At 27.5% G+C, this 27,554-nt stretch overlaps 2 protein-coding genes and 1 pseudogene across 2 annotated transcripts; all 3 read left to right on the plus strand.

Moving 5' to 3' along the window:
- Positions 1 to 197: 197 nt before the first annotated feature.
- Polo (Serine/threonine-protein kinase polo) lies at positions 198 to 5,876 on the plus strand. Its single transcript, XM_074259152.1, has 4 exons — positions 198 to 458; positions 1,387 to 1,611; positions 1,699 to 2,904; positions 3,832 to 5,876. Exons 1-4 carry the CDS (start codon positions 366 to 368, stop codon positions 4,027 to 4,029), a joined length of 1,722 nt encoding a protein of 573 aa, XP_074115253.1. The 5' UTR covers positions 198 to 365; the 3' UTR covers positions 4,030 to 5,876.
- A 1,886-nt stretch (positions 5,877 to 7,762) lies between these two features.
- Positions 7,763 to 13,708, plus strand: LOC141537944 (ATP-binding cassette sub-family C member 4-like). The gene is made up of 4 exons (XM_074259151.1): positions 7,763 to 8,227; positions 9,347 to 9,481; positions 9,542 to 9,746; positions 9,846 to 13,708. The coding sequence occupies exons 1-4, from the start codon at positions 8,043 to 8,045 to the stop codon at positions 13,488 to 13,490; spliced, it is 4,170 nt and encodes a 1,389-aa protein (XP_074115252.1). The 5' UTR covers positions 7,763 to 8,042; the 3' UTR covers positions 13,491 to 13,708.
- Positions 13,709 to 15,623: 1,915 nt separating this feature from the next.
- Positions 15,624 to 27,178, plus strand: LOC141538011 (ATP-binding cassette sub-family C member 4-like; annotated as a pseudogene).
- The last annotated feature ends 376 nt before the right edge of the window (positions 27,179 to 27,554 follow it).

A 27,554-nucleotide genomic window follows, 5' to 3' on the forward strand; every position in this document is an offset into this window, starting at 1 on the left:
AATATTTTTTTTTAATTAAAAATAATTGTCAAGTTTTAAAATACTGTCGATTAAATATTTAATCCAATTAGTCAATTGGGTTTATTTCCGGTTCGTTAACCGTTTGAGTTAGAGTGCTTCTGATTGGGTTAAAAAATTTCAAATGTTCGTCCGTTGCCAAAATACAACTGTATAGCATGTGCTGGTGTACTATCCTGTGAGCGGTAGTAGGTAGTGTTGATCGGCGAGTTTTACACTGTTAGGTTTTTATAAAATAATTTCTCCTGTGGGTGAATTTTATTTTTATTAAATTTATGGATAGATTGTTGTTACTATAATTAGTTTTTGTTTATTTTCTGTGTTGAAAACCCAAGTGCAGTTACAAAATGTCTAAAGATGAAAAAGAGTCTATTATCCCTGATGTTATTTATGACGAGAATGCTGGAAAAAGCTATCTCAAGGGCCGCTTCTTTGGAAAAGTATGTACTTTATATATTTTATGTCATGCTCACTTTATATATTTCTTGCTTTATTTATTCCTTTTTTATTTTTATTTTTAAGTTTTAACCTTAAGCTAATTATGATACTGACACTTTTATTAAAATTTCATTATGGTCAATAATTATGACATTGAAATTAAATACTTGACAATTTTTTGATTTTTATTGAAAAAGTAAATTAAATCTAGAAAATTATTTTTAAAAAACTGCATTTATAATTTTTAGAGTTCCTGAAGATAAAATTTGTTTTATTATAATTTATTTGTTAGAAAAATTACAAAAATTATCATGAATATTAATAGAGCAGATATTTAATAATTTAAATAATTTTTGTATCAAATAAATTATGGCAAAAAAAAAATTGACGTGTAAAAATTTTAGAAAATAAAAAATGCAAATTTTTTAAAATCATTTTTCGGAAAAAATTTGTTGGTTAAATAAAATTAAAAAATAAATAATTAAAATATTTTATTGCATGAAATTATTTTATTTTTGCATTGAAAAAAATTTTTCTAATGGAATTTTTGAATATTAAATGACATTAAAATTAGCCAGTCACTTGATAATTTTTTAATTTTATTTAACAAATAAATTTTTTCTGAAAAATAATTTTTAAAAAATTGCATTTATAATTTTTTTAAATTTATACATTTAAATTTTTTTTCTAATTTATTTTGACCATAATTTATTTGTTAAAAAAAAATTCTAAAAATTATTAAATATCTAATAATTTAATTTTCGTAAAACTATCACATGTTTCTCAATTTAAATTCTCATAAATAATTAAAATATTTTATTGTATGAAATTATTTTATTTTTGCATTGAAAAAAATTTTTATAAGTGTTCAAGTACCGGGTACTTTACCTTATCTACAAAATTAATTCTCATTAATATTTTATTTTGTAGGGTGGCTTTGCAAAATGTTACGAGATCCGTGAATCAAAATCACAGAGTGTTTATGCTGGTAAAATAGTATCAAAGTCAATGATGACTAAAAGCAATCACCGTGAAAAAATGACACAAGAAATTCAGATACACAAAAGTTTAAATCACAAAAATATCGTTGGTTTTTATGGTTTCTTTGATGATTGTTATAACGTCTATATTATTTTAGAATTATGTCGAAAAAGAGTAAGCATTTTTTTTTTTAATTATTTTAAATTATACTTTTATGATTTGTTTAATTTTTTTTATTTTATTTTTTTATTTTTATTTTAGTCAATGATGGAATTGCATAAACGTAGAAAAGCACTAACAGAATGTGAAACACGTTATTTTATGAAACAAATATTAGATGGTGTTTATTATTTACACAAAAATAAAATAATCCATCGTGATTTAAAACTAGGTAATTTATTTCTGAATGATGAATTGCAAGTTAAAATCGGTGACTTTGGATTAGCAACAAGATTGGTTCATGATGGTGAACGTAAAAAAACACTGTGTGGTACTCCAAATTACATTGCTCCAGAAATATTAACAAAAGCCGGGCATTCCTACGAAGTAGATATATGGAGTATCGGTTGTATAATGTACACACTATTGGTCGGTAAGCCGCCATTTGAAACATCGAGCTTGCGTGAAACTTACGCTCGTATAAAGACTGTTAACTATAAAACTCCATCAAATATCAGCCAGCCAGCTGTTGCCATGATAACCAATACACTTCAGGGAAATCCAACTAAACGGCCCAGTGTGATGAAGTTGCTCAAAGATCCATTCTTTTCATCCGGGTACATGCCACGAAGTCTTCCGCTGTCATGTTTGACAATGGCACCACGTGTTGACACACTTGAGACTTATAATCGCAAACCTTTGTCAGAAATGAATCAAAATGAAGAGGATGATAAAGGAACGTTCCGTGTCCCAAAAAGTCCAGCTCCGCGTATTGGCACTAAAGAGTCAGACAGCCAGACTGACGCTCAAAGATCTAGCCGTAATGTTAAACGGATGTTGATAACTCTAAAGGAACAAGTCACCGCGGTATTAGCTGCTAAACCTGGACGCACAGATGCTTCACTGGCGGTTGAAAATACTGATCCTTCTGCTCAGCCGTTGGTTTGGGTCAGCAAGTGGGTTGATTACTCTGATAAATATGGATTCGGTTATCAGTTGTGTGATGATGGAGTTGGTGTTATGTACAACGATGGAACAAGACTTATTATGCTGGCTAATAAATTCAACATTCATTACATTAGTCGTGATCTTACTGAGACTTACTACACTGTAAAAGATTATCCGGAGGCCTTGGAGAAAAAAATGAAATTGATGACTTTTTTCCTGCAGTACATGAATGAACATCTTATGAAAGCTGGGGGATCTATTCCTGTTAAAAATGACGCCATGTCCCGTGTTCCTTACATGCATCAATGGTTCCGCACACAAACTGCTGTTGTTATGCAATTGAATAATGGGACTGTTCAGGTTTGTTTATTTTATTATCAGAGGATTTTTATTCGGTAATTAGAAAAAAAATATTATTTATAGTCTAGACGCTGTATTACCTTTTCGTAAATTTTTGAGGTCGGTGTACAAAATTAAATTATTTTTATGTCATTTTTTTATGCTTTTGCCATTTGGCTATATTGCCTTGGCATTGAAATTAAATAATAAATAAATAAATTTCAGGTCATTTTTGAAGTGTCGTACAAAAAGGCAATCAATTTTTTTACTATACTTTTTTTTTATGAGTTATTTATCAACACTAGACTTAACACGCTCGCTTCGCTTGCCTTCATTCTTTTAAAAATCCCGCCACTATCTCAGTCGACAAATCAACAACCGAATAAAATAGTCACAGAAGTGACGTAAAACGATACGACATCCGGCCATCAACTTTTTAAAAGAGGATTATTAGAAGTTAGAAAAAAATGAAAAAAGTTGAAAATTCTAAAAAATTCTAAAAAATTAGCAGCTGATGAAGTGGGGGAGTTTCAAAAAATTGACACGTGACTATACCCACAATTCCAACCCTCCTAGCAATCGGAAACAAAATAATTAAAAATTATGTACTGAATATAAATTTAAATTACTTGATTTTTTAAAATCAAGTTGTGCTGTCTGAATAACATTTGGTTCCTTTACTTTATTTTAAAAATTTTTTCTTTTGTAAAATGAACCATCAACTAAAATTTTATTTAAAAATACAGACTCAATTTTTTTGCTTATTTAATTATTTAATAAAATTATCTTAAATTCGCTATAATTAAAAATTGATAATTGCGTACTGAACATAAAATTAAATTAAAAGTTTTTTTTTTTAATGAAAACAAAGATTATTTATTTATTTTTTAATAATTGGACGTGAATACAATTATTTGTATGATTATTGATGTTATTTTTTTTTTGTAGATAAATTTCTTGGATCACTCAAAAATAATCATGTGTCCATTGATGGTTGCTGTTACTTACATTGATCAGGAAAAGAACTTCCGTACGTACCGGTTTGAGACAATTCAAAAGAACGGGTGCAGTGCAGGTCTTGCCCGTAATTTGGAGTATGCTCTTGAAAAGCTTGAGCTCATGATCGCAAATATGCGACCAAATTGATTGAATTAAAATTTTCTTCCTGTTAAGAAAAAAACTAATTTTTTAAAATATCAAAAATTATGCATTAAACTAGGAATATTTCTGGGTGGGTACTCATTCTTGAGCCGTATTTTTTCCGAACAATTTAAAGCTAGACTATTGTGTAAGTAATTTTTATTATTACAATTGTCAGCATGAAAAAACTATAGGAGACATTAGACAATCAGCGTATGGATAATTTATTTATTGTTGATTGTTATTCATATAATCAAAACTTAAGATTAATTAACTTATATTTTTTTTAATTTCAATAATTAATAACTGACAAAAAGGAAATAAATAAAATAAAATAAAAAAAAAAACTTGTTATTTGTGAAATATATTAAACAAGAATTTGATAATTGAAGCTAATTTTTAAGTATTTTTATAAATGTGAAAAAAAAAAATTTTTTTTATAGAAAATACAAAAAAAAAGAGGCCTTAATTTTCGTTAAGACAAGTGTAAATATCTAGTTAATATTAGTGTTAGAAATTAATGTCATTTTATACATAAAATAATAGTTGAATAAGTAAATAATAATAATAATAGTAAAAAAAATATTAGAGAAATTGTAAATCATAGTAATAAATTTTCCAACTCACTGTATTGCTCGATAATTATTATTTACTGTTGTTATTATTATTATTAATTAGTAAGATGAATTTATCATACTGCACTTGATGGTTTTCTTTAAATGCAAAGTCATTATAAAGTTGACTTTGTTTCGTCATTATTTGCATGTTATTTGTAATTTTTATTATTAAATATTTTAAAATTCAAAAAATTAATTTTTAATTCTGTGTGTTTTAAAATTTCAAGTTGTTATTGACAATTATTTCGTATTATATACACAAATTCTAACAGAATAAAAAAATTTTTAATTTAAAAAATATATCGTATATATGAATAAAATGAATCCCGGAAAAAAATTTTATGTTACGAAAAATTCATGTCATTTTATTAAAATTGTTATAAAATTATAGTAATAATAATAATAATAATAATAATAATAATAATAATAATAATAATAATAATAATAATTTTTTTTTATTACAAAAAATGGAGTGAACATTCTGGGGGTGTTAGTTTTTCAGAAAAATTGTAGGGTTGGATATTATAATTTTTATTTTATAAAAATTTTTTCCGGTCTATTTTTTTCGATAACCGAATAAAACATACTTTAGTTTTTCAATTTAATAAAATTTATTTACAGTACAAAATAGACACTACCGGTATTAATTAATTAATTTGAACTAGTATAACTTTAAGGGTATAATAAACTTTTTTTAGTATTTCAATGGAATATTTTTTTATAAAGTATACTCAATAAATTGTTTAAATAAAATAAAATTATTATTAATTCAAAAAGAGTTTTATAATAATTATTTAAAACTAAATATCTCCAGTCATAATTGTAAATTATTGAAATTGAAAAAATATAAACATTTACTGAAATTTTATAGCTTGAGATAACTAATCAACTGTCGCTGAAAATTTATTGTACTCCAACTAATTACTTGACTCGAGTAATTATGAATAAGACTATTGGGTTCTGTCACGAGCATATGGTACGCTTACATGTCTGTAAATACACAAACAGTAATTGGCATGTAGGCCACGAAAGTGTTGAATTCAATTCAGTATTCGAATCACTGATACATCACTCTGTAATCCGGAATGTAAATTTAATTTTATTTAATTGAAAAAATCTTTTTATCAGAATTGTTATGTGTTTTCTTCTTCATTTTATAAACGAGGATTTTTTTTTATTATTAGAATCATTAATATAATTAAATCAACAATAAAATGAATTATTATATAATTATAACAGAGAGTTTGTTTTAATAAAATTTAATTTTATTTAAATTTAAAAAATTCTACATTCAATAATTGTAAGTAAAATTTAAATAGAATAATTTTTTATTTAATTTTATGAAATTCATTTTTTTGAAAATTAAAAAACTAGAAAAATATGTTATCAATTTTTATGTGAATTTTACAAAAACAAGCTTCCGTGACTTTACTTGCCTACAGGTAAATAAAGTAATGCCAGTTATCAAGTCGTCAAGGCAAAAATGATAAAAAGATAAATTACATTCATATTATCTGTATTAATTTTTTATACTCGAAAAAAATATTTTCTTAGTAGTAAAAGTATAATTACTGAGGAGTACCAGTCTAAATTAAAAAATTTTGGTTTTAGTGTTATTTAATTATTATTTAATTGAAAAATTTTTTTGTTTGTGAATTATAAAATTTAAAATTTAAAAACAATTAATGTAAATGTTCTAGTAATTGACCGTTTGTATAAAAAAGTCCAAAAATTTATGACCTTGAAATTTATTGTTAATTATTGTTGAACTTATAATTATTATAATGAATAGGTATTGTAAATATTATTTAATTTTTGGAACATCGAAAATAATTCATGAAAATTTCTCACAGCATGATTTGACTTGAATCGGTCAGTTACTTATGTATTTTTCAAAAATGCTATGCAATGCATGGATAGAAAATATTTAAGGATTATTTAAGCACAATTTTTCCGATAATTTGGGCTTGAAAAATTTTTGATAAATATTTTCAAGTGACCATTTTAATTTTTATTATTTTGAACGAAATTTCTAATTGATTTCATTGATATATTTAAAAAAAAAAATGCACAAATAAAAAAAAAATTGATTACCAGAATTTTCACAAATTTTACAAATTTTCAAAAAAATTTATAAATTAAAAAAGAAAAAAGTTGAATTTCATAATTTTTGAAAAAATTATATAATCCAAGATTCTACTTAGTATAATTAAAATGATACGGGATATTTTTTCGGACTATATCCAGTGCAATCTGGGTGGGGCGGTATAAACAGAAAAATTACTTGGTCAAATCGGAGATTACACTGAGTATAATACAAAAATAATTTAGTATAATCTGGATTATATTTGATATTATCTGAAATTTTTTTTTCACCACAGATTACACTGAGTATAATGTGGTAGGATATGCAGTGTAATTTTTTTTTTCCGTGTACCTTAAGCTGGAGTCTCTTGCTTGAATCTATTTACTGAAATTCAGTCAAAGACGTTGCGATTATCAAATAAATCTAATGAAAAATTATAATACTAAAGTTAGCCGACTTTTAAAATTTTTTTTATTGATTAAATTAAAATAAAAAAATATTTTTTAAAAATTGCACCTTAAGTTTTTTACAAGTGAAATTTTTTTTTCTTATAATTTTTTTAAAATTAATATTTTTTTTTTTAATTAATAATTTTTTTAAAATAATTTTTTATAAATTAATAATTTTTTTAAAGTAATTTTTTACAAATTAATAATTTCTTAAAAGTAATAATTTTTTCAATAAAATAATCATAAAAATTTTTAGATGTCTAATTTGATTTTCATTAAAAAATTGATCAAAATTAAATTAGCCGACAACTGAAAGTTTTTGTAATTTTTTTTATTGAAAAAAATTGAAAGAAAAAATTTCACATGTAAAAAATTAAAAAAATTATACGTGCAATTTTTTAAAAATATTTTTTTACTTGTAATTTAATTGTTAAGCGGCTAATTTTAATTTACTTGAAAATTTGATAAAAAATATTCTTTAATTTGTCAGAAATACAAATTTTCATGTATGAACTTTAATTTGTGTACTTACATGACTAATTTTTCCAGGTTATTACTTGTCAATATAAAAATGCATTTAATTACAAATGCTTATCTTTGTTTGTTCCCAATCTTCGATCATGCTCGATAAAACTAAAAAAAGAAAAATAATCAAATGATCTATGATAAGGAATCAAGTAAAGAAAGTATTAGTCTGAAAATTAAAACGTAAATTAGTTTTTAATTTTGATAAGCTGTTCGTTCCAAAAATTGGTTGATAAAAATCTTAAAGAGTTTCGATCATTGTTATCAATGTAAAGTGATATAAAAAAATAAGAAGCTGGCGTATTTAGAGCATTTTTAAAATACTGCTAATTAAGAATTACAATGGATGCGAGCAAAGTGACGACTAATCCAAATCCTCGAGAGAAAGCCAATTTTTTATCAGTTTTATTTTGGATATGGACACTGAAACTTTTCAGAACTGGATACTCAAAAATTTTAGAACCAGAAGATTTATTTGATCCGATAAAAATTGATCGATCAAGTGTTCTTGGTGATCGATTAGAAAAGTAAGTTTTTTATTTATATGTTGATATTTAATGTATTCAACAAACGATTCATATTTTTTATTTTCATTAATAATAATTTTTAAAAAACTAAAATAGTCAGACACTTAAAAATTTTTTTTGAAAAATAAATTAAGTCTAGAAAAAATTATTTTTTAAAAAATTGCATTTATAATTTATTAAAGCATCTAAGGATGGAATTTTTAAAATTAATTATTCTTGGCATAATCTATATTATTAAGAGAATAAGAAAAATTTTGTTTCCAGGCTAGTCATATTATAAAATCGGTTTTTTTAGTGAAATTTAGTGTCATTGCCAATGTCTTGACTTAAATTTGTGCCTTTTTAAGGTTTCTCTTCATTCTCACCGATAGTCAATTTATTAGAAGTATTTAGGCTGCATTTGAAAATATCTCTAGATAAATAATTAAGAAATAACCTTGTATCTTGAGAACTATTGACATTTTTAGAGATACGAGCTCATCATGATATTACACTCATTGAAACCTTTCATTTGAGTACCCATATCAATTTTTCATATATTTTATATATTTATATATTTAAAAAATACCATATATATAAAATATATAAAAAATGCCATGTGGGTACTCAAATGAAAGCTCTCGATGAGTCTAACATCGAAATTAGTTTATATCTTGAAAAATGTTAATAATTAAGAAATTACATTGTATCGTGTCAACAAATGATATTTTTAAAGATATAAGCTCATCGTGATGTTACACTCATCGAGACCTTTCATTTGAGTACCCACATCAATTTTTCATATATTTTATATATTATATATATATATATGTATATATGAAAAATATATCAAAAATGCATGTGGGTATTCAAATGAAAACTCTTAATGAGTATAACATCGAGATGAGCTTATATCTTTAAAAATGTCAATATTTAAGAAAGTACAGTGCAATTTAACAAAATTCATTATTATTTAATAAAGCAAAATTTTAATTTTTTCTTATTTCACAATTCACGGCAGTCAAATGATAGTTTATTTATTAAAAAAATTATCAGATGTCTCACAGATTCAGTGTCATTAATTTTTCTAAAAATAATTTTATATGTCTAATTCTGATATTTTTTTTCTGTAATTTTCAGACAGTGGAATTTAGAATTAGAAAGTACCAAGAAATCGAAACGCCGTCCAAACTTTTTAAAAACAATTTTTCGATGTTTTGCAAAAGAATATTTCATCTGTGGGATGATACATGCTTTTAATGAATTTATTCTGCGGTAAGAAATTTTTTTTTTTTGAATTGTTTGAATAATTTAAAATAACAAATATTATTTCAGATTAGGAACTCCATTACTTCTAGGAAGATTTTTACGATATTTCCGAGAAACTGGAGGTGGTTACTACAACGAAGCATTGATGTACGCGGGTGTTATGTGTCTAACAATCGGCTTTCAGGCCGTTGTATCGAATCAAGCACTTTTTGGAGGATATCATCTCGGAAGTAGAATACGAATTGCTGTGTGTTCAGTTGTCTACCGTAAGGTAACTAATAAGAAAATATAATTGCATAAAAATTTTTATATTAATAATTATTAATGGGTTTAATAGATAAAATTAGTAACAATGAAATTCTGTTTGTAGGCTTTGCGACTAAGCACGACAGCCCTAGGTGAAACCGCACCGGGAAAAATAGTTAATTTGGTTGCAAATGATGTCAATCGATTTGATCTCGTATCAATGTTAATTCACCACATGTGGTCAGCTCCGTTACTTACAATAATAATAGGATGCTTTTTATATGCGGAGGCTGGTTATGCTGGCATACTGGGAATTGGGGCTGTATTTATTGTTGTACCAATTCAATCATATACTGGTAAACTGTCGTCAAAGTTTCGCTTACAAACGGCAATAAAGACCGATGAACGTGTACGTTTAATGGACGAAATAATATCCGGTGTGCAAGTGATCAAAATGTATGCATGGGAAAAACCATTTTGTACAATGATAGCATTAGCGCGAAAATTAGAACTTAAAGTGGTACAAAAAAATTCGTGGATTCGGGGTATTTTTATGACATTTAATTTATTCACAACACGTGTCGCTATTTACTGTACACTTGTTGGTATGTTATTTTTTGGCCAGAAAATAACTGCCGAAAAAGCATTTGTCTTTTCATCGTTGTTTAATATATTAGCGCACACAATGTCTGCGATGTTTGTTCGTGGTATCGCTGAAATAGCTGAATGTATCGTAGCTGTTCGAAGATTGCAATATTTTCTGATGTACGATGAAGTCGAAAATGTCAATCGCACTGTTTATTCTGGGAGATTATCTGTAGATCATGGAAATATTAGTGTCAATAATAAACTATCATCATCAACAAAGTCTGATTTACCGTACATTGATGATGAAAGTAATGATGCGACCTCTGATACTACCAATACGAAATTAATAAAATATGATGAACCAACTAGTGTTCCACAAAATAAACATCAAAGTGATAAAAACAAGTCATGGGCCGTTAAACTTACAGACGTAACAACAAAGTGGGAACCTAATAATCGTGAAAACACTTTACAAGATATTAATTTTAAATTAGAACGTGGCAAATTGTACGCGATTATTGGATCAGTAGGTGCGGGTAAAAGTTCACTGTTATCTGCTATACTTGGAGAGTTACCTCTGATGGAAGGCAGTGTAGAATTGAAAGGTGGTCTAAGTTATGCAGCTCAAGAAGCCTGGGTTTTTGGTTCAACGGTACGTCAAAATATTATTTTCGGAGAACCGTATGATCGTCAACGATATCAGAGAGTTGTAAAAGCATGCGCATTATTGAGTGATTTCAAACAATTCCCACAAGGTGATCAGACGATCGTGGGTGAACGTGGGAGTTCATTGTCTGGTGGGCAGAAAGCGCGGATTAATTTAGCACGTGCTGTATACCGTCAAGTGGATATTTATATCTTTGATGATCCATTGAGCGCTGTTGATACGCATGTGGGTAAACACCTATTCGAAGAGTGCATTCAATATTATTTAGCCGGCAAGACACGTATCCTAGCAACTCATCAATTGCAATATATCAAAAGTGTTGACGGGATTCTGTTAATGGAACACGGCACAGTGCGATTGTTTGAAAACTACATGGATTTATTAGCTACATGCCCAGATTACTCGACTCTACTGGCATCTGACTCGACGAGTGAAAATGATGAATCATTGTCACTGTCAGCTGAAAAAATATCAATGCGTCGTCAGTGGTCAAGCACAAGCAATCGCAGCCGAACACCTGATCAATCCGGTGGTGATACAGACGTTGAAGATGACGAGGAGGAAAACGAAGTGATCAATAATATTGAAGGCACATCTCGCGGAGTCATCAAAGGTTCAATATTCATAAAATATTTCAGATCCGGGGTGAATATGAGTTTTGTCATAATGGTCGGCTTTTTGTATATATTAACACAAGTAGCGGCGAGTCTTAATGATTATTTTGTACCAATACTTGTTAATGAAGAAGAAAAACGTTATGCCGATCATTTGACCGGAAATGGTAAAAGTATCAACGAATCGAGTGATAATCAATATGATATTACACCAGCGTTTCCGTATGTATACATTTACACAGGAACAGTTTTGTCTATATTCGTAATTGGAATAACAAGATCATTATTATTCTACACTCTTTGCGTAAAAGCAAGCCAACGCTTACATGATTGGTCATTTGAAGCATTAATTAGAACGAGTATGCGTTTCTTTGACACAAATCCTAGTGGAAGAATATTGAATCGTTTCTCTAAAGACATGGGTGCTATTGATGAGTTATTACCCAAAGCATTGCTTGATGCCGGACAAATAATCTTGATGATGGTCGGTTCATCCGTAATCGTTTGTGCAGTTAATCCGATATTCATCGTGCCATTAGGTATTATTGTATTTATATTCTATTGGATCAGAAAAGTTTATTTAAAAACAAGCAAAAATGTTAAACGTTTAGAAGGAATTTTAAAGTCACCAGTATTCACGCATTTAAATACAACACTCAATGGCTTGTCGACAATACGCGCTTACGGTGCTCAAAATATACTTACTAAAGAATTTGATAACTTCCAAGACTCACACAGTTCATCGTGGTACATGTTTATTACGACAAGTATGGCCTTCGCTTTTTCATTGGACGTATTTTGTTTTCTTTTCTTGACGATCATCACATTCAGTTTTCTGTTGATTGATACAGGCACATCAAGTGCTAAAGTTGGTTTGGCAATTACGACAGTTATGTCAATGACCGGTTTGATACAATGGGGAATGCGCCAGAGTGCTGAAGTTACAAACCAATTAATGTCAGTTGAGCGCGTACTTGAATACACATTATTGCCACCCGAAGATAATGTATTCGATGAAAAACAAATGTTAAAGAAGACAAAGGCCAAAACCTCAAAAAAGAAAGGGGTTCTTGTTGAAGAGAAAATTGTTAATCATTCACCGGAATCATGGCCAACCGAGGGATGCATCAAATTTCATCATGTGTACATGCGTTATGTAGAAGAAGATCCTCCAGTACTTAAGGGGCTGAATATAGTTATCAAAGCCAAAGAAAAAGTGGGCATTGTCGGCAGAACAGGCGCTGGTAAATCCTCACTTATTTCTGCTTTATTCAGGCTAGCTAAAGTTGAAGGTGTCATTGAAATCGATCGCATCGATACGGGTTCTATTTACCTCGAAGATTTGCGTCGAAACATTTCAATTATCCCTCAAGATCCGGTATTATTTTCCGGGACACTACGTAAAAATTTGGATCCATTCAATGAGTTTAAGGATGAAGCGCTATGGTCAGCATTAGAAGAAGTCGAGTTAAAAGATTCATTTGCCATGGTAAATGGATTAGACTCACGAGTTTTCGATCGTGGTACCAATTTCAGTGCTGGACAGCGACAATTAGTTTGTCTTGCGCGCGCTATTTTACGAAATAACAAAGTACTTATGCTTGATGAAGCCACGGCAAATGTTGATCCACACACTGATGGTCTCATTCAGCGTACAATACGCACCAAGTTTTCTGAGTGTACTGTACTTACAGTTGCTCATAGACTCAACACTATTATGGACAGTGATAAGGTTTTAGTTATGGACAAAGGACGTATGGTTGAATTCGATCATCCGTATATTCTATTGAAAAATGATCATGGTCACTTTACATCGCTTGTTAAACAAACAGGCCGTGCAATAACTGATCAATTGATGCGTATTGCGAAACAAGCGTATGATAATAAACTTAATGGTTAAAATGTATATTAATTATTTTTAAATAGCTACGATTATTACTGGAATTTATTTCAATGTAATGAAAGTTTTGTATGTATAAATTTAATTCATGTAAAATTATAGATGCCAAGTTCGGAGTGGTTAGTGCCAAAAAAGTCAATTACTTATTACAATGTATTAAAAAAATTGATGTATTTTTCTACAATAATTTATGGATGGATTGATATAAATTATGAGATTATTTTTATTTAAACTAATTATAAAAAAATTTGATTTTAATACACCTTTTGAGTTTTATTGTATTTATCTCGGTAATTTTTTAAAATTATAATTCGTCAATTCTTGTGCATAATGATTTAAATTATTATTAAAAAAAATAATTTTACTCGTTAAACTTGATGATGAAACATGTTACACTGTTAACTCTGAAAATAATGATCGTATAGGAAATCGAAGGACGGTTTTAAAAACTACACGATATTCTCTATAAAATACCGTGAATAGCTTTTGTCAAAAAAATTTTTTTTGAATTGAAAACTTTAACTAAAAAACTACAAAAATTCGCATAATTGAGGATATTTGGATAACTTGGTATAACTTTGGATCAAATGGATGAAAAAAGGATATCGTCGGTAATTTTTCAACCTCCAAGTGTCGCCTAAAATCCCTGAAAATTTTAAAGCGCTGCGATTTTTTTTTCATAGTACCCCGAAGCTTCAAATTTCTTTTTTTTTTTTGCAAAAATTACCATTATGAGTAAAAAAATTTTTTTTCTCAAAAATCTTAACTTTTTCAATCAAAGAGATTAATTTTTCAAGAAATTAAAAAAAAAAATTTCATTTTTTTTTTCGAAAATTTTCTTTTTTTATTTTTTTTTTAAATATTCTGAAAAAATTAAAGAGATTAATTTTTAAGAGACCTTTTTTAATACAAAAAAAAAATTTGTAAAACTTTTTTTTTGTGGTTTTTTTAAGATTTCTCCAGATCCGAACATGATAAAAAATTTTCATGGTCACATCTGAAAACTAGACACTTGAAGCTACAATTTGCTTTTTTATTTTTCCTATAGAATAATTTTCCTCGGAGTCACAACTCATTGAAAATTACCAAAAAATTTCGAATTTTTTTTATATGCCTTAATTTTTGTGACTAGTATATAAAAAATGATGTGGGTACTTAAATGAAAGGTCTTGATGAGTGTAACATTAGAGAGAGCTTATATCTTTAAAAACTTATATAGTTAAAAAAATACAGTGCAATTTAACAAAAGTCATTATTTAATAAAGCAAAATTTTATTTACTCATAGTTCACAAGTCACGGCAATCACACTAGTGACTGCAAGGTTGCTAGTTTGAGTTTAAAAAAATATCAAAGATTTTCTCGCAATTAATCATAAAAAAAAAATTATCCTTGAAATTATCTTTTAAACTAGAACACAAGTTCAAATTTTTCTCCAACAAAAAAGATAAATTTATAGTAGCAATTATAATTATAAATCTCCGACAAAGCCGCAGAAAATGATGTGAGTGTCTAGTGTCCTCGAGCGAGAAAATACGATCTGAAGTAAAGATTAATGTGAAGAACTCAGCATATAAAATAAAGTAACTATTTAATGCTCATGCGTGTACACTTGCAAAGTAAGTTGCAAAGTACATACTACGTACAGTCAGCGTAAAAACTATTTCGCTTCCGGATTTGCTAACTGTAAATCTCTTATCTAAGTATCTTCACACTTCATCCCCCAAAAGATTCGCATCGGAAATTTAAACAAGTGTTTAATTTATTTAATTGATAGTGGATAACACTTTACTGTCTCACAAATAATAATTCTGATATATCTTATAGCTTCTTTAAGTCCGAAGCTATGAAAAACCTTAAGAGTGATAAGATATTACGGGAATCCCCTCCGATTGAATAAAAAAGAAGAGCAATATCTTCTTTTTCGCTCTTTCTTCCTTCTTTTTGCCTGCGCGCGCGCTTTTCATTGCGCATTAACGTCTGCTCATTAAAATTAGCAAAGAGAAGGAGAATCATCGTCTTCTTAAAGTAGGAGAGACGAATTTACAAGGTTTGAATTTAAAAAATAAGTTCTACAGAATATACTTGTAAATTGTAAGCCGGCATTTATGTTACAGCTGTGTTATATTTGATTCAGTACTCGCCGCGGCATTGCTCCGTGTACTCATGCGTAATTTTATTTTATTGTGATCATTATTATCTTTATGTTGTTATTTTTAGTTTAATTTTAATTATAAATGAGGATTATTTGGAAACTAAACAATTTTTATTATTTATTATATAACTGAAGAAATAATTAAATTTTTAATAATAACAAAAGAAGAAATTTTTTTAAAAAATTGAATTTTGTTTCAATTTTCAATAATGTAAGTGTCAAAAATTTATTTAATGTTGAGTAATTTATTTAATGTGATCTTGAACGATAATTAATTCATAAGATTAGTCATTCGTCTTTTTATTGCATAATATGCAACATAAATACGCGCCGAATTTGAATATATTAATAACAGAATTTGCAAATCCTTATTTGTAATTATTTAATAATTGATCAATTGATCAAACTATTCTGAGCGATTTTTAATCATGCTTTATCATTAAAATTAATGTTTTTTTTTTTTTTTTTTTTTTTCCCGGATCTTTAATTTAAAGATTTCAATGTAAATAAATGCTTGTTTTCGTAAAATTTTTTATCAAAAAATTAAGAAGTGTGTATAGTAATACAAAAATTACGTTATAAAATAACGGTAATTTATGAGAGAAGCAATAAGATATGTAATTATCATTAAGTACTATAATTTAATATAATCGCGTTTCGCAAGTCATTATTTTGTTGACGTGTGATTGCCGAAAGATAGTCGATGATACTTAAACTTATAAAAAAAAATTGATTATTATTGTACACGAAAAGAACAAAATTACACTGTATATTCTCCCGTATTATACTCAGTGTAATCTGTGGTGAAAAAAATTTTCAGATAGTAGCTAGTATAATCCAGATTATACTCAGTGTAATCTCTGATTTGACCAAGTAATTTTTCTGGTTATACCGCCCCAGATTACACTGGATATAATCCGGAAAAATATCCCGTATAATTCGAATTATACTCAGTAGAATCTTGGATTGTATAATTACTTTTTTAAATTGTGATATTCAACTTTTTTCTTTTTTAATTTATAAAATTTTTTGAAAATTGGTTAAATTTGTGATAATTAATTTTTTTTTTAATTGTTTGTTTTTTAATGTATTTTTTAAAAATGCAATGCAATCCAAGGATAAAAAAATACTTTAGGATCATTTAAGCAAGATTTTTCCAAAAATTTGGGGTTGAAAAATTTTTGGTAAATATTTTCAAGTAACCAATTTAATTTTTTTTTTTTTGAACGAAATTTCTATTTGATTTTATTGATATATTTAAAAAAATTGATTACCACAATTTTCACAAATTTTTCAAATTTTCAAAAAAATTTATAAATTAAAAAAGAAAAAAGTTGACTGAGTATAATACAAAATTAATTTAGTATAATCTGGATTATATTTAATATTATCTGAAATTTTTTTCTGTATTTATCGATAAAAAATTTTCTTATATTAAATTTTAATTTACTTTGATCTGATTTACTATTTTATCTATCAAGTCATCAATAGATTCAACTAAAGAGAAGAATATTAACCACAAAGTATAGTTTATAATATCTTAAAAAACGACTTCTGTTAATTTATTGTTCTACTTTATGATGCCATTTGTCAAGTTGTGGTGATGGAAAGATAAAAAGATATTGCATATATTTTATTGTTAACAAAGTTTCGGAATATTAAAAAAATTCTTTTCTTAAAATTTTAAGAAACTAAAACACAGAGATAAATTTAGTGGTACTTATAAATATTTTTATACATTTTTAATTAAAATTTGACTGAATTGTATTAAGAATTGTATAAATATATTTTTTTCAAAAAAATTTTCATTCAATGCAATTTGTTACAATTAAAAGTTGTGTTTTTTTAAGGATAAGAATTTTTTTTTTTTTTTTTTTTTCCAGATAATTAGTTATTTGTATGAATTAATTTGTTAATTCCTAATTCTTACTAAACTAGTTTGTAAAATTTTCAATTCAGGTACTTATTATTTTTATTGACTATTTATAATGTTTAATACATTCTTCAATTTAGTAAAAAAAATTAAGTTGAATTAAGAAAATAATTTTGAACAACTTAATCATTTTAATTTGAGTGGAAAAATTCTTGAACTAAGAAATTTTTTTGGTTTAAATAAATTTTACTTGATTCAAGAATTTTTTTTTGTGTAGTCTTAGTTTGAATTAGAAAAAATTTTTTAAGGAACAAGATAAAAAAATTTTTTTTTCTAGCATTGATACTAAAAAAGAATTTTGATAATAATTCTTGATTTGACTTAAAAAATTTCAAATTTTAATAAAAAAAATTTTATTGACTTATTTTTTTTTATCTATTTAATATAAGAATTTATAAATCTTATTTTCAACTATCTTCACAATATCAATGGATCTAAAGAGTCAAAAACTTAAGAATTAATCTAGAGATTATCAGATAAAATTATAATCTTAAGCACAACACTCAAAAACTACGCGATTGCTATTATTCAATTGAAAACTTTATGAGTCTCTATACTATTAAATTAAATCAATTATCAGATCAATCAAAATAAATTAATTAACTCACAAGTTATCTTTAAAGTTTCGATTTTATTTTATTGATACGAACATACTTCGTAATATCATTCCAAATATTATCTCATAGTATGCATTTATAGAGCAACTGATATGAAAGAACATACTTTTATTTTTTTGTAAGTGCAACAAGTAAAATAAAAATTATAAAAGTTGTTTAAAATATTTAATTTAATATAAGTTTTAATAATAAAGTATTATAATATTTTTCATTTGAATTGTAGTCGTTATTATTGACGATGATAATGATTATTATCGAGAATCATGATTTCGATACATTATAATACTTACATGATTAAAAAAAACTGTTACATTTCTGTATTTGCCATTAGGCTTATTGCCTTGGCATATAAATTAAATAAATAAAAAAAAAAAAATTTCTTCTGTGAAATTTTAATAAACTTAAATGATAATTATTATACTTTTTTCTGGTAACTGTTATAATCTTTTAATTATTTATATTTTAAAATTTTAATCAAATTAAAAATTATAAATTTTTAATTTAATGAGTTAATTTTGATTAGCAATATTAATATTAAATTTTCGGAAGTAAAATTTATCAATTTTGAAAACGCGTTGATTCTGAAATTCTTATCTTTTGGAAATAAATTTCCGACTATTTATGTAAAGTCCCAAAATTGTCCTTTATTGTGTTGCGTTTGAATGTCCTCGCTTGGAACATTTTTGGGACAATTTTTTAACACGGGTAATTGACTGGAGTCAATTACCTTTGACTCTTGAGACTTTTGGTTTTAGTAACGCGATGTAATTTTAAAAAATCTGTAAAAATTACAATTTCAAATTTTAATTTTTCCAGTTTTTTTTTATTAAACGTCATGTAACATTAAATAATGCAATTTTTTCGTGTTCCTATCAAGTTAAATTAAAAAAAAAAATTACTTAACGATAGAACATTTTTTTTCCTCTTTAAAACATAAAATTTAAAAAATTTCAGTTCAAATTTTTTTTCTATAATTATCCAACCAATCTTTTATATAAAATTAAAAAAAAATTCAACGTCTCATTCGCATTTCCGTAAAAAACGAGTTTCATAATTTTAATTAGTTAAATAGTATCTTTGTTATTATCAATTGACCTGCGACAATTATATTCAGCCGCCCAGTGTTTATATATTTATTTCAAGAATTATATATCATGACATGTACATTGAAATACTTCATATTATGGTAGTACTACAATTTCTGAGCGCGCTCTATCTTTTAAAACACAACTGAACATTTAATAAAATAAAAATAAAAATCTTACAACAGACAATGTGATAATAATACATGAGATAGCGAATTGCAGCTTTTTTTCTAACAACATAGTCATCGGCTGGTCGGCGCTCTATTGTCTTTATCATAAACAAACTCGTGTATAAATATACAAATTACACTATTAGATCCATTCTTTGTGTACTATCTTTTTATAAATTTCCCTCTTATTAATTATAAAATCACTCGGAACTTTAGAGTTTATTCATTATGCAATTTTAATCATTAATTGAATAATTATCGGTGATAAGAATAATAAATTAAACGGAGTTATTATTATTATTATTATTATTATTATTATTATTATTATTATTATTATTATTATTATTATTTAATTGAAAACTGTGAATAAATCGTAAAAAACATTTTTTTTTCTGCTGAGTATATTTATGGATACATTACAGTTGATCAAAGCAAGTTAATTAATAATACCTTGAACATGACTTGACATTTCGTTTTATCTGTAAAAATACTATTGTAAACTTGTAATATCACTTTAATTGTCTATGATAAATATGAGATAATTGGATCACACGTCATATATCAATCAATAATAAGCTACCAGGCTTATTTTATTATTTTAATTATTTTATAGGAATTTTTGAATTTAATATTCTTCACGTTCAGTTTTATATTTAATAAATAAATTTAAACTCGTAAAGTTTTTTATTTTTAACAACTCTTTGGTTTTTATTCAACCATAGAATTCATTTCCAAGCACAATTTTTATTCTTCTCAGATTTCTGATAAGATTTATACACTTATATCTGTAATTAAAAACAGTATATTTTCATTAGTGAGTAATTTTATTCCATTACATAATTTTAGGAAATATTTGTCTTCTTTAATAGAAATATTTTTGAACGAATTGAATTTTATGCCAGAATAAAAATTTTTTTAACAAGAAATGAAATTGTTGAAAATTTTCAAAAAATTAATTTCTTACTACAATATGTTCATTTTTTACAAAAAATATTAATCATTACTCTGACGTAATAAATTCAAGAATTCTTATAATATAATTTTTACAAGTAATATTATAGATTAATTGAAGTTACTTAATTTATATTGAATGTGATTGATGCCCATTGGAACGGAATCATTAAATTAAATAATAAAAAACAATCATTGTATCTTGAATTAATGAATGATGTAATATTTATAAAATACTTTAACAATCAAAGAAGAAATTAATTTTTCTTAAAATATATTTTTATTTTGATTTGATATAAATTATTTTTTTCTCTTATTTCCCGTACAAAAAAAATTCTGATTCAACATAAATTTAATATTGAAATTCATATTTTGACACAAATATGAATTAGTTTTGAGATCAATCTAAATTTGGAATTGATTTGTAGATAGAAATTAGCACGCCGGTGGAACTTCCAATCCTGCTTCAGAAATTTAATTGACTTAAAAATACTTTATGTATAAAATTTATCCTAAATATTTATTAAAACATGTAAAAAAATTTTTTTTGATTATTTTTGAAATTCTATATCGCATTATTTTTCCGTGTAAATTTATTCCGACCCGCATTTTTTTCTCAGAACAAAAAAATCACCTGCTTTCCACATTTTTTCTGTTATATATCTTTTAGAATTTAGTTTACTCTGATAAAATCTATCCATATACCAGAAAAGTCATTTTTAATGACTCTACCCTCTACCAATCCGATTTTCCTGACCATTTCTTGAACTCAAATATAGTTTCGCTTTGGTAACACGTATAAGTACGTTCTTGAAGCATTCTACTGCAGTGTGCAGTTCAAAACACGTGTTAAAAAATATAAAACATAAAAATATTGGATTTTATTAATTTAAAACTGTTAAATATTAATCTAAAAATTTTTTTAATTGCAGATGTTTAATTTTTTTGACCTCCGGCCTATTAATATTGTCAAAAAACGTAAAGAAGAAAACCTTGAATCTTGTGATAATTGATGATAAGGGACCACGTGAGAAATACAGTAGTGTAAAACGTAAAATGTAAATTAGCTTGAATTTTTGATAAAGTGTTATTGTACATTCCGGAAAGCCATTGACAAATATATCAATGAGATTTGTTCATCTATTGAGCAAATTGGTACGTAGAGAGTTACAATGGATGCCACCAAAGCGACGACCAATCCAAATCCTCGGGAGAAAGCCAATTTTTTATCAGTTTTATTTTGGACATGGACACTAATACTTTTTAGAACTGGATATTCAAAAATTTTAGAACCAGAGGATTTATTTGATCCATTGAAAATTGATCGATCGAGTCTCCTTGGAGATCGATTAGAAAAGTAAGTTTTTTATTTAATTATATTCCCTCGTGAAAATATTTCTATCTATATTTTTTTAAATTTATATTATAAACCATTTTAATAATTTTCTGGAATTTTATTGGAAACAAAATTTAGTTTCATACTACAATATTTGTCTTTTAATTCTTGTAATTAATATTATTTTTGAATAAATATTAATTAAAAAGATATCACTAGATAAAATAATAAATAATGAACTATTTTATAAGAAACATATATTTTAAATAAATAATTAAAATATTTTATAATTATCGATTGTAAACTATTGATACTTTGCAACTCCAAAATTAGTTGATTCAGAAAAATCTTAAATAACATTGAATTAAATTCATGTGATAATTAATGATTTTATATTTATACGGTATAGCTAAATTTTTATTATAATAAAATCTTTTTGATTGTTTTTAACATTTTTCTTCGATCATTTTTGCATTTTTTTTTTTCTTTAAGTGCATTAATTATTTTCTTGAGTGAAAAAAAAATTTTTTTTTTGACACAAGAAATTTCACTTATTCCAATAAAATTGATTCTCTTACTTTAAGAAATACGTATCTTAATCCAAGAAAATTTATTTAAGTCAAAAAAATCTTCTTTTCTTTGAAAAAATTCAGCCTCTTGCTCCAAAAAATTTAGTTCTTGATAGAAGTAAATTTTCTTGTCTTGAAAAAATTTTTCTCTTGATCAGAAAAATTAAAAAATCTCGATAGAAGTAACAATTTAACAATTGTTTTACAAGCAAATAATAAATGACTTTTAATAAATTTTTTAGGCAATGGAATTTAGAATTAGAAAGCACCAAGAAATCAAAACGCCGTCCAAACTTTTTGAAAACTATTTTTCGATGTTTTGCATGGGAATATTTAATGTTTGGAATATTACATACCTTCAATGAATTTATTCTTCGGTAAGTTACTTCTTTTAATCTCATAAGGCAAAAGTATGGAAAAGCGATGGCTTTTTATTGCAAATTTAAAAAATATTTCATGAAATGTTTTAGATTAGGAACGCCATTACTTTTAGGAAAGCTCTTAAGATATTTCCGAGAAACTGGGGGCAGTTATTATAATGATGCATTAATGTACGCCGGTGGAATTTGTTTAGCAACAGGAATTAATGCTATTACATTAAATCAATCAATTTTCGGAGCATTTCATCTTGGTGGTAAAATACGTATTGCCGTGTGTTCAGTTGTTTATCGCAAGGTAACTAATAAAGATAATTTAAGACAGAAATTTATTTCAATAAACGAGTAATAATTGATAACGTTGCTTTGTTTTTAGGCTTTGCGATTGAGTACAACAGCGTTAGGTGAAACTGCACCGGGAAAAATAGTCAATTTAGTAGCAAACGATGTCAATCGATTTGATCTTGTATCAATATTTCTTCACCACATGTGGTCAGCACCGTTAACGACAATAATAATAGGATACTTTTTATATGCGGAGGCTGGTTATGCTGGCATACTGGGAATTGGGGCTGTATTTATTGTTGTACCAATTCAATCATATACTGGTAAACTGTCGTCAAAGTTTCGCTTACAAACGGCAATAAAGACCGATGAACGTGTACGTTTAATGGACGAAATAATATCCGGTGTGCAAGTGATCAAAATGTATGCATGGGAAAAACCATTTTGTACAATGATAGCATTAGCGCGAAAATTAGAACTTAAAGTGGTACAAAAAAATTCGTGGATTCGGGGTATTTTTATGACATTTAATTTATTCACAACACGTGTCGCTATTTACTGTACACTTGTTGGTATGTTATTTTTGGCCAGAAAATAACTGCCGAAAAAGCATTTGTCTTTTCATCGTTGTTTAATATATTAGCGCACACAATGTCTGCGATGTTTGTTCGTGGTATCGCTGAAATAGCTGAATGTATCGTAGCTGTTCGAAGATTGCAATATTTTCTGATGTACGATGAAGTCGAAAATGTCAATCGCACTGTTTATTCTGGGAGATTATCTGTAGATCATGGAAATATTAGTGTCAATAATAAACTATCATCATCAACAAAGTCTGATTTACCGTACATTGATGATGAAAGTAATGATGCGACCTCTGATACTACCAATACGAAATTAATAAAATATGATGAACCAACTAGTGTTCCACAAAATAAACATCAAAGTGATAAAAACAAGTCATGGGCCGTTAAACTTACAGACGTAACAACAAAGTGGGAACCTAATAATCGTGAAAACACTTTACAAGATATTAATTTTAAATTAGAACGTGGCAAATTGTACGCGATTATTGGATCAGTAGGTGCGGGTAAAAGTTCACTGTTATCTGCTATACTTGGAGAGTTACCTCTGATGGAAGGCAGTGTAGAATTGAAGTGGTCTAAGTTATGCAGCTCAAGAAGCCTGGGTTTTTGGTTCAACGGTACGTCAAAATATTATTTTCGGAGAACCGTATGATCGTCAACGATATCAGAGAGTTGTAAAAGCATGCGCATTATTGAGTGATTTCAAACAATTCCCACAAGGTGATCAGACGATCGTGGGTGAACGTGGGAGTTCATTGTCTGGTGGGCAGAAAGCGCGGATTAATTTAGCACGTGCTGTATACCGTCAAGTGGATATTTATATCTTTGATGATCCATTGAGCGCTGTTGATACGCATGTGGGTAAACACCTATTCGAAGAGTGCATTCAATATTATTTAGCCGGCAAGACACGTATCCTAGCAACTCATCAATTGCAATATATCAAAAGTGTTGACGGGATTCTGTTAATGGAACACGGCACAGTGCGATTGTTTGAAAACTACATGGATTTATTAGCTACATGCCCAGATTACTCGACTCTACTGGCATCTGACTCGACGAGTGAAAATGATGAATCATTGTCACTGTCAGCTGAAAAAATATCAATGCGTCGTCAGTGGTCAAGCACAAGCAATCGCAGCCGAACACCTGATCAATCCGGTGGTGATACAGACGTTGAAGATGACGAGGAGGAAAACGAAGTGATCAATAATATTGAAGGCACATCTCGCGGAGTCATCAAAGGTTCAATATTCATAAAATATTTCAGATCCGGAGCGAACATTTGCTTTATTGTAATGGTCGGCATTTTATTCATACTAACACAAGGAGCAGCAAGTCTTAATGATTATTTTGTACAGATCTTCGTAAATGAAGAAGAAACACGTTATGTGGAGCATTTGACCAGAAGTAGTAATAATACAATCGAACCAACTGTTAACGAATACGACATTACTCCAGCTTTTCCGTATGTATACGCATACACAGGAATTGTGTTGTCAGTGTTCGTAATCGGAATTACAAGGTCACTATCATTTTATGCTCTTTGCGTAAAAGCAAGTCAACGCTTACATGATTGGTCATTTGAAGCATTAATTAGAACGAGTATGCGTTTCTTTGACACAAATCCTAGTGGAAGAATATTGAATCGTTTTTCTAAAGACATGGGTGCTATTGATGAGTTATTACCCAAAGCATTGCTTGATGCCGGACAAATAATAATGATGATGGTTGGTTCTTTAGTAATTGTTTGTGTCGTTAATCCAATATTCATCGTACCGCTAGTTATCATTGCATTTATATTTTACTGGATCAGAAAAGTGTATTTGAAAACGAGTAAAAATGTTAAACGTTTAGAAGGTATGATGAGATCACCAGTATTTACGCATTTAAATACAACACTCAATGGTTTGTCGACAATACGTGCTTATGGTGCTCAAAATATACTTAAAAAAGAATTTGATAACTTCCAAGACTCTCACAGTTCGTCGTGGTACATGTTTATCGCAACAAGTACGGCTTTCGGGTTTTCGTTGGACTTATTTTGTTTTCTTTTTACTGCGATTGTAACATTCAGTTTTGTATTAATAGATATGGGTATATCGGGTGCTGAAGTTGGTTTGGCAATTACAACTGTTATGTCAATGACTGGAATGATACAATGGGGAATGCGTCAGGGTGCTGAAGTTACAAACCAATTAATGTCAGTCGAGCGCGTACTTGAGTACACATTATTGCCACCCGAAGATAATGTATTTGATGAAAAACAAATGTTAAAGAGGACAAAGGCCAAAGCCTCAAAAAAGATAGGGATTCTTGTTGAAGAGAAAATTGTTAATCATTCACCGGAATCATGGCCAACCGAGGGATGCATCAAATTTCATCATGTGTACATGCGTTATGTAGAAGAAGATCCTCCAGTACTTAAGGGGCTGAATATAGTTATCAAAGCCAAAGAAAAAGTGGGCATTGTCGGCAGAACAGGCGCTGGTAAATCCTCACTTATTTCTGCTTTATTCAGGCTAGCTAAAGTTGAAGGTGTCATTGAAATCGATCGCATCGATACGGGTTCTATTTACCTCGAAGATTTGCGTCGAAACATTTCAATTATCCCTCAAGATCCGGTATTATTTTCCGGGACACTACGTAAAAATTTGGATCCATTCAATGAGTTTAAGGATGAAGCGCTATGGTCAGCATTAGAAGAAGTCGAGTTAAAAGATTCATTTGCCATGGTAAATGGATTAGACTCACGAGTTTTCGATCGTGGTACCAATTTCAGTGCTGGACAGCGACAATTAGTTTGTCTTGCGCGCGCTATTTTACGAAATAACAAAGTACTTATGCTTGATGAAGCCACGGCAAATGTTGATCCACACACTGATGGTCTCATTCAGCGTACAATACGCACCAAGTTTTCTGAGTGTACTGTACTTACAGTTGCTCATAGACTCAACACTATTATGGACAGTGATAAGGTTTTAGTTATGGACAAAGGACGTATGGTTGAATTCGATCATCCGTATATTCTATTGAAAAATGATCATGGTCACTTTACATCGCTTGTTAAACAAACAGGCCGTGCAATAACTGATCAATTGATGCGTATTGCGAAACAAGCGTATGATAATAAACTTAATGGTTAAAATGTACATTAATTATTTTTAAATAGCTACGATTATTACTGGAATTTATTTCAATGTAATGAAAGTTCTGTATGTATAAATTTTATTCATAAAAAATTGTAGGAACGAAGTTCGGAGTAGTTAGCACCAAAAAAAGTTAATTACTTAATTTAATGTTAAAAAAACTAATGTTATACACATCATATATTTTCTTAAAGTAATTTATGAAGGATTCGCTGGAGTTTACTTAATTAGTTTTATTTAGGAAAATAAATGATTCGTTAATCATTGAATCAATTAATTTCGAATTGAATTGCAACATAACGATGAAAATATTTCTGCTCAAAAATCAAATAAAACTTGCTATGAAACAAATTATAACGAAAAAAATAAATAACGATAAGGAAATATTTTTTATATCATACATAAATATAGACAAATTCGATGTATTATTTTTATGCTATAATTTACTGTACATAATAAAGAATAGTTAAATAAGATTCGATACATTATTCCTAATTACTTAATCAGTTACAGTTATAATTAATAATATATTATTAATTCTACATATGCAATTCTATTATGTGTTTTCATTATGACTATTATTTAACGAGTCGATCCATAAGAATATTTTACACAATATTTGTAATCGACAAGCTAATGCTGATATTATAATGTGTAAATAAGACTGATATTTATTACTATTGTAAAAAATAAAATATTTATCATTTATAAAGAATTGCATTTACTTATTTCCACATTATAATATGACCATTCGTTTTTTTTTTATTTTGACATTGTGCAAAATATGCTCATCAGGTTAGTTAGTATTTTTTTTTATTACTAAAAATCAGGACTAAAAAATAAGACTAAAAT

This window comes from Cotesia typhae, unplaced genomic scaffold, assembly GCF_013202065.1.
Source record: "Cotesia typhae breed Kobodo isofemale line unplaced genomic scaffold, CoteBio_Ctyphae contig_20, whole genome shotgun sequence".
Taxonomy (NCBI): Eukaryota; Metazoa; Arthropoda; class Insecta; order Hymenoptera; family Braconidae; genus Cotesia; species Cotesia typhae.

What these genes read in the sequence shown, in the direction of transcription:
- Polo (XM_074259152.1), top strand. Translation starts at nt 366, where the DNA reads ATGTCTAAAGATGAAAAAGAGTCTATTATCCCTGATGTTATTTATGAC. An exon ending in AGGGCCGCTTCTTTGGAAAA is followed by an intron (nt 459 to 1,386) that starts GTATGTACTTTA and finishes TTTATTTTGTAG; the next exon opens with GGTGGCTTTGCAAAATGTTA. An exon ending in TAGAATTATGTCGAAAAAGA is followed by an intron (nt 1,612 to 1,698) that starts GTAAGCATTTTT and finishes TTTTTATTTTAG; the next exon opens with TCAATGATGGAATTGCATAA.
- LOC141537944 (XM_074259151.1), top strand. Translation starts at nt 8,043, where the DNA reads ATGGATGCGAGCAAAGTGACGACTAATCCAAATCCTCGAGAGAAAGCC. An exon ending in CTTGGTGATCGATTAGAAAA is followed by an intron (nt 8,228 to 9,346) that starts GTAAGTTTTTTA and finishes TGTAATTTTCAG; the next exon opens with ACAGTGGAATTTAGAATTAG. An exon ending in GTTCAGTTGTCTACCGTAAG is followed by an intron (nt 9,747 to 9,845) that starts GTAACTAATAAG and finishes TTCTGTTTGTAG; the next exon opens with GCTTTGCGACTAAGCACGAC.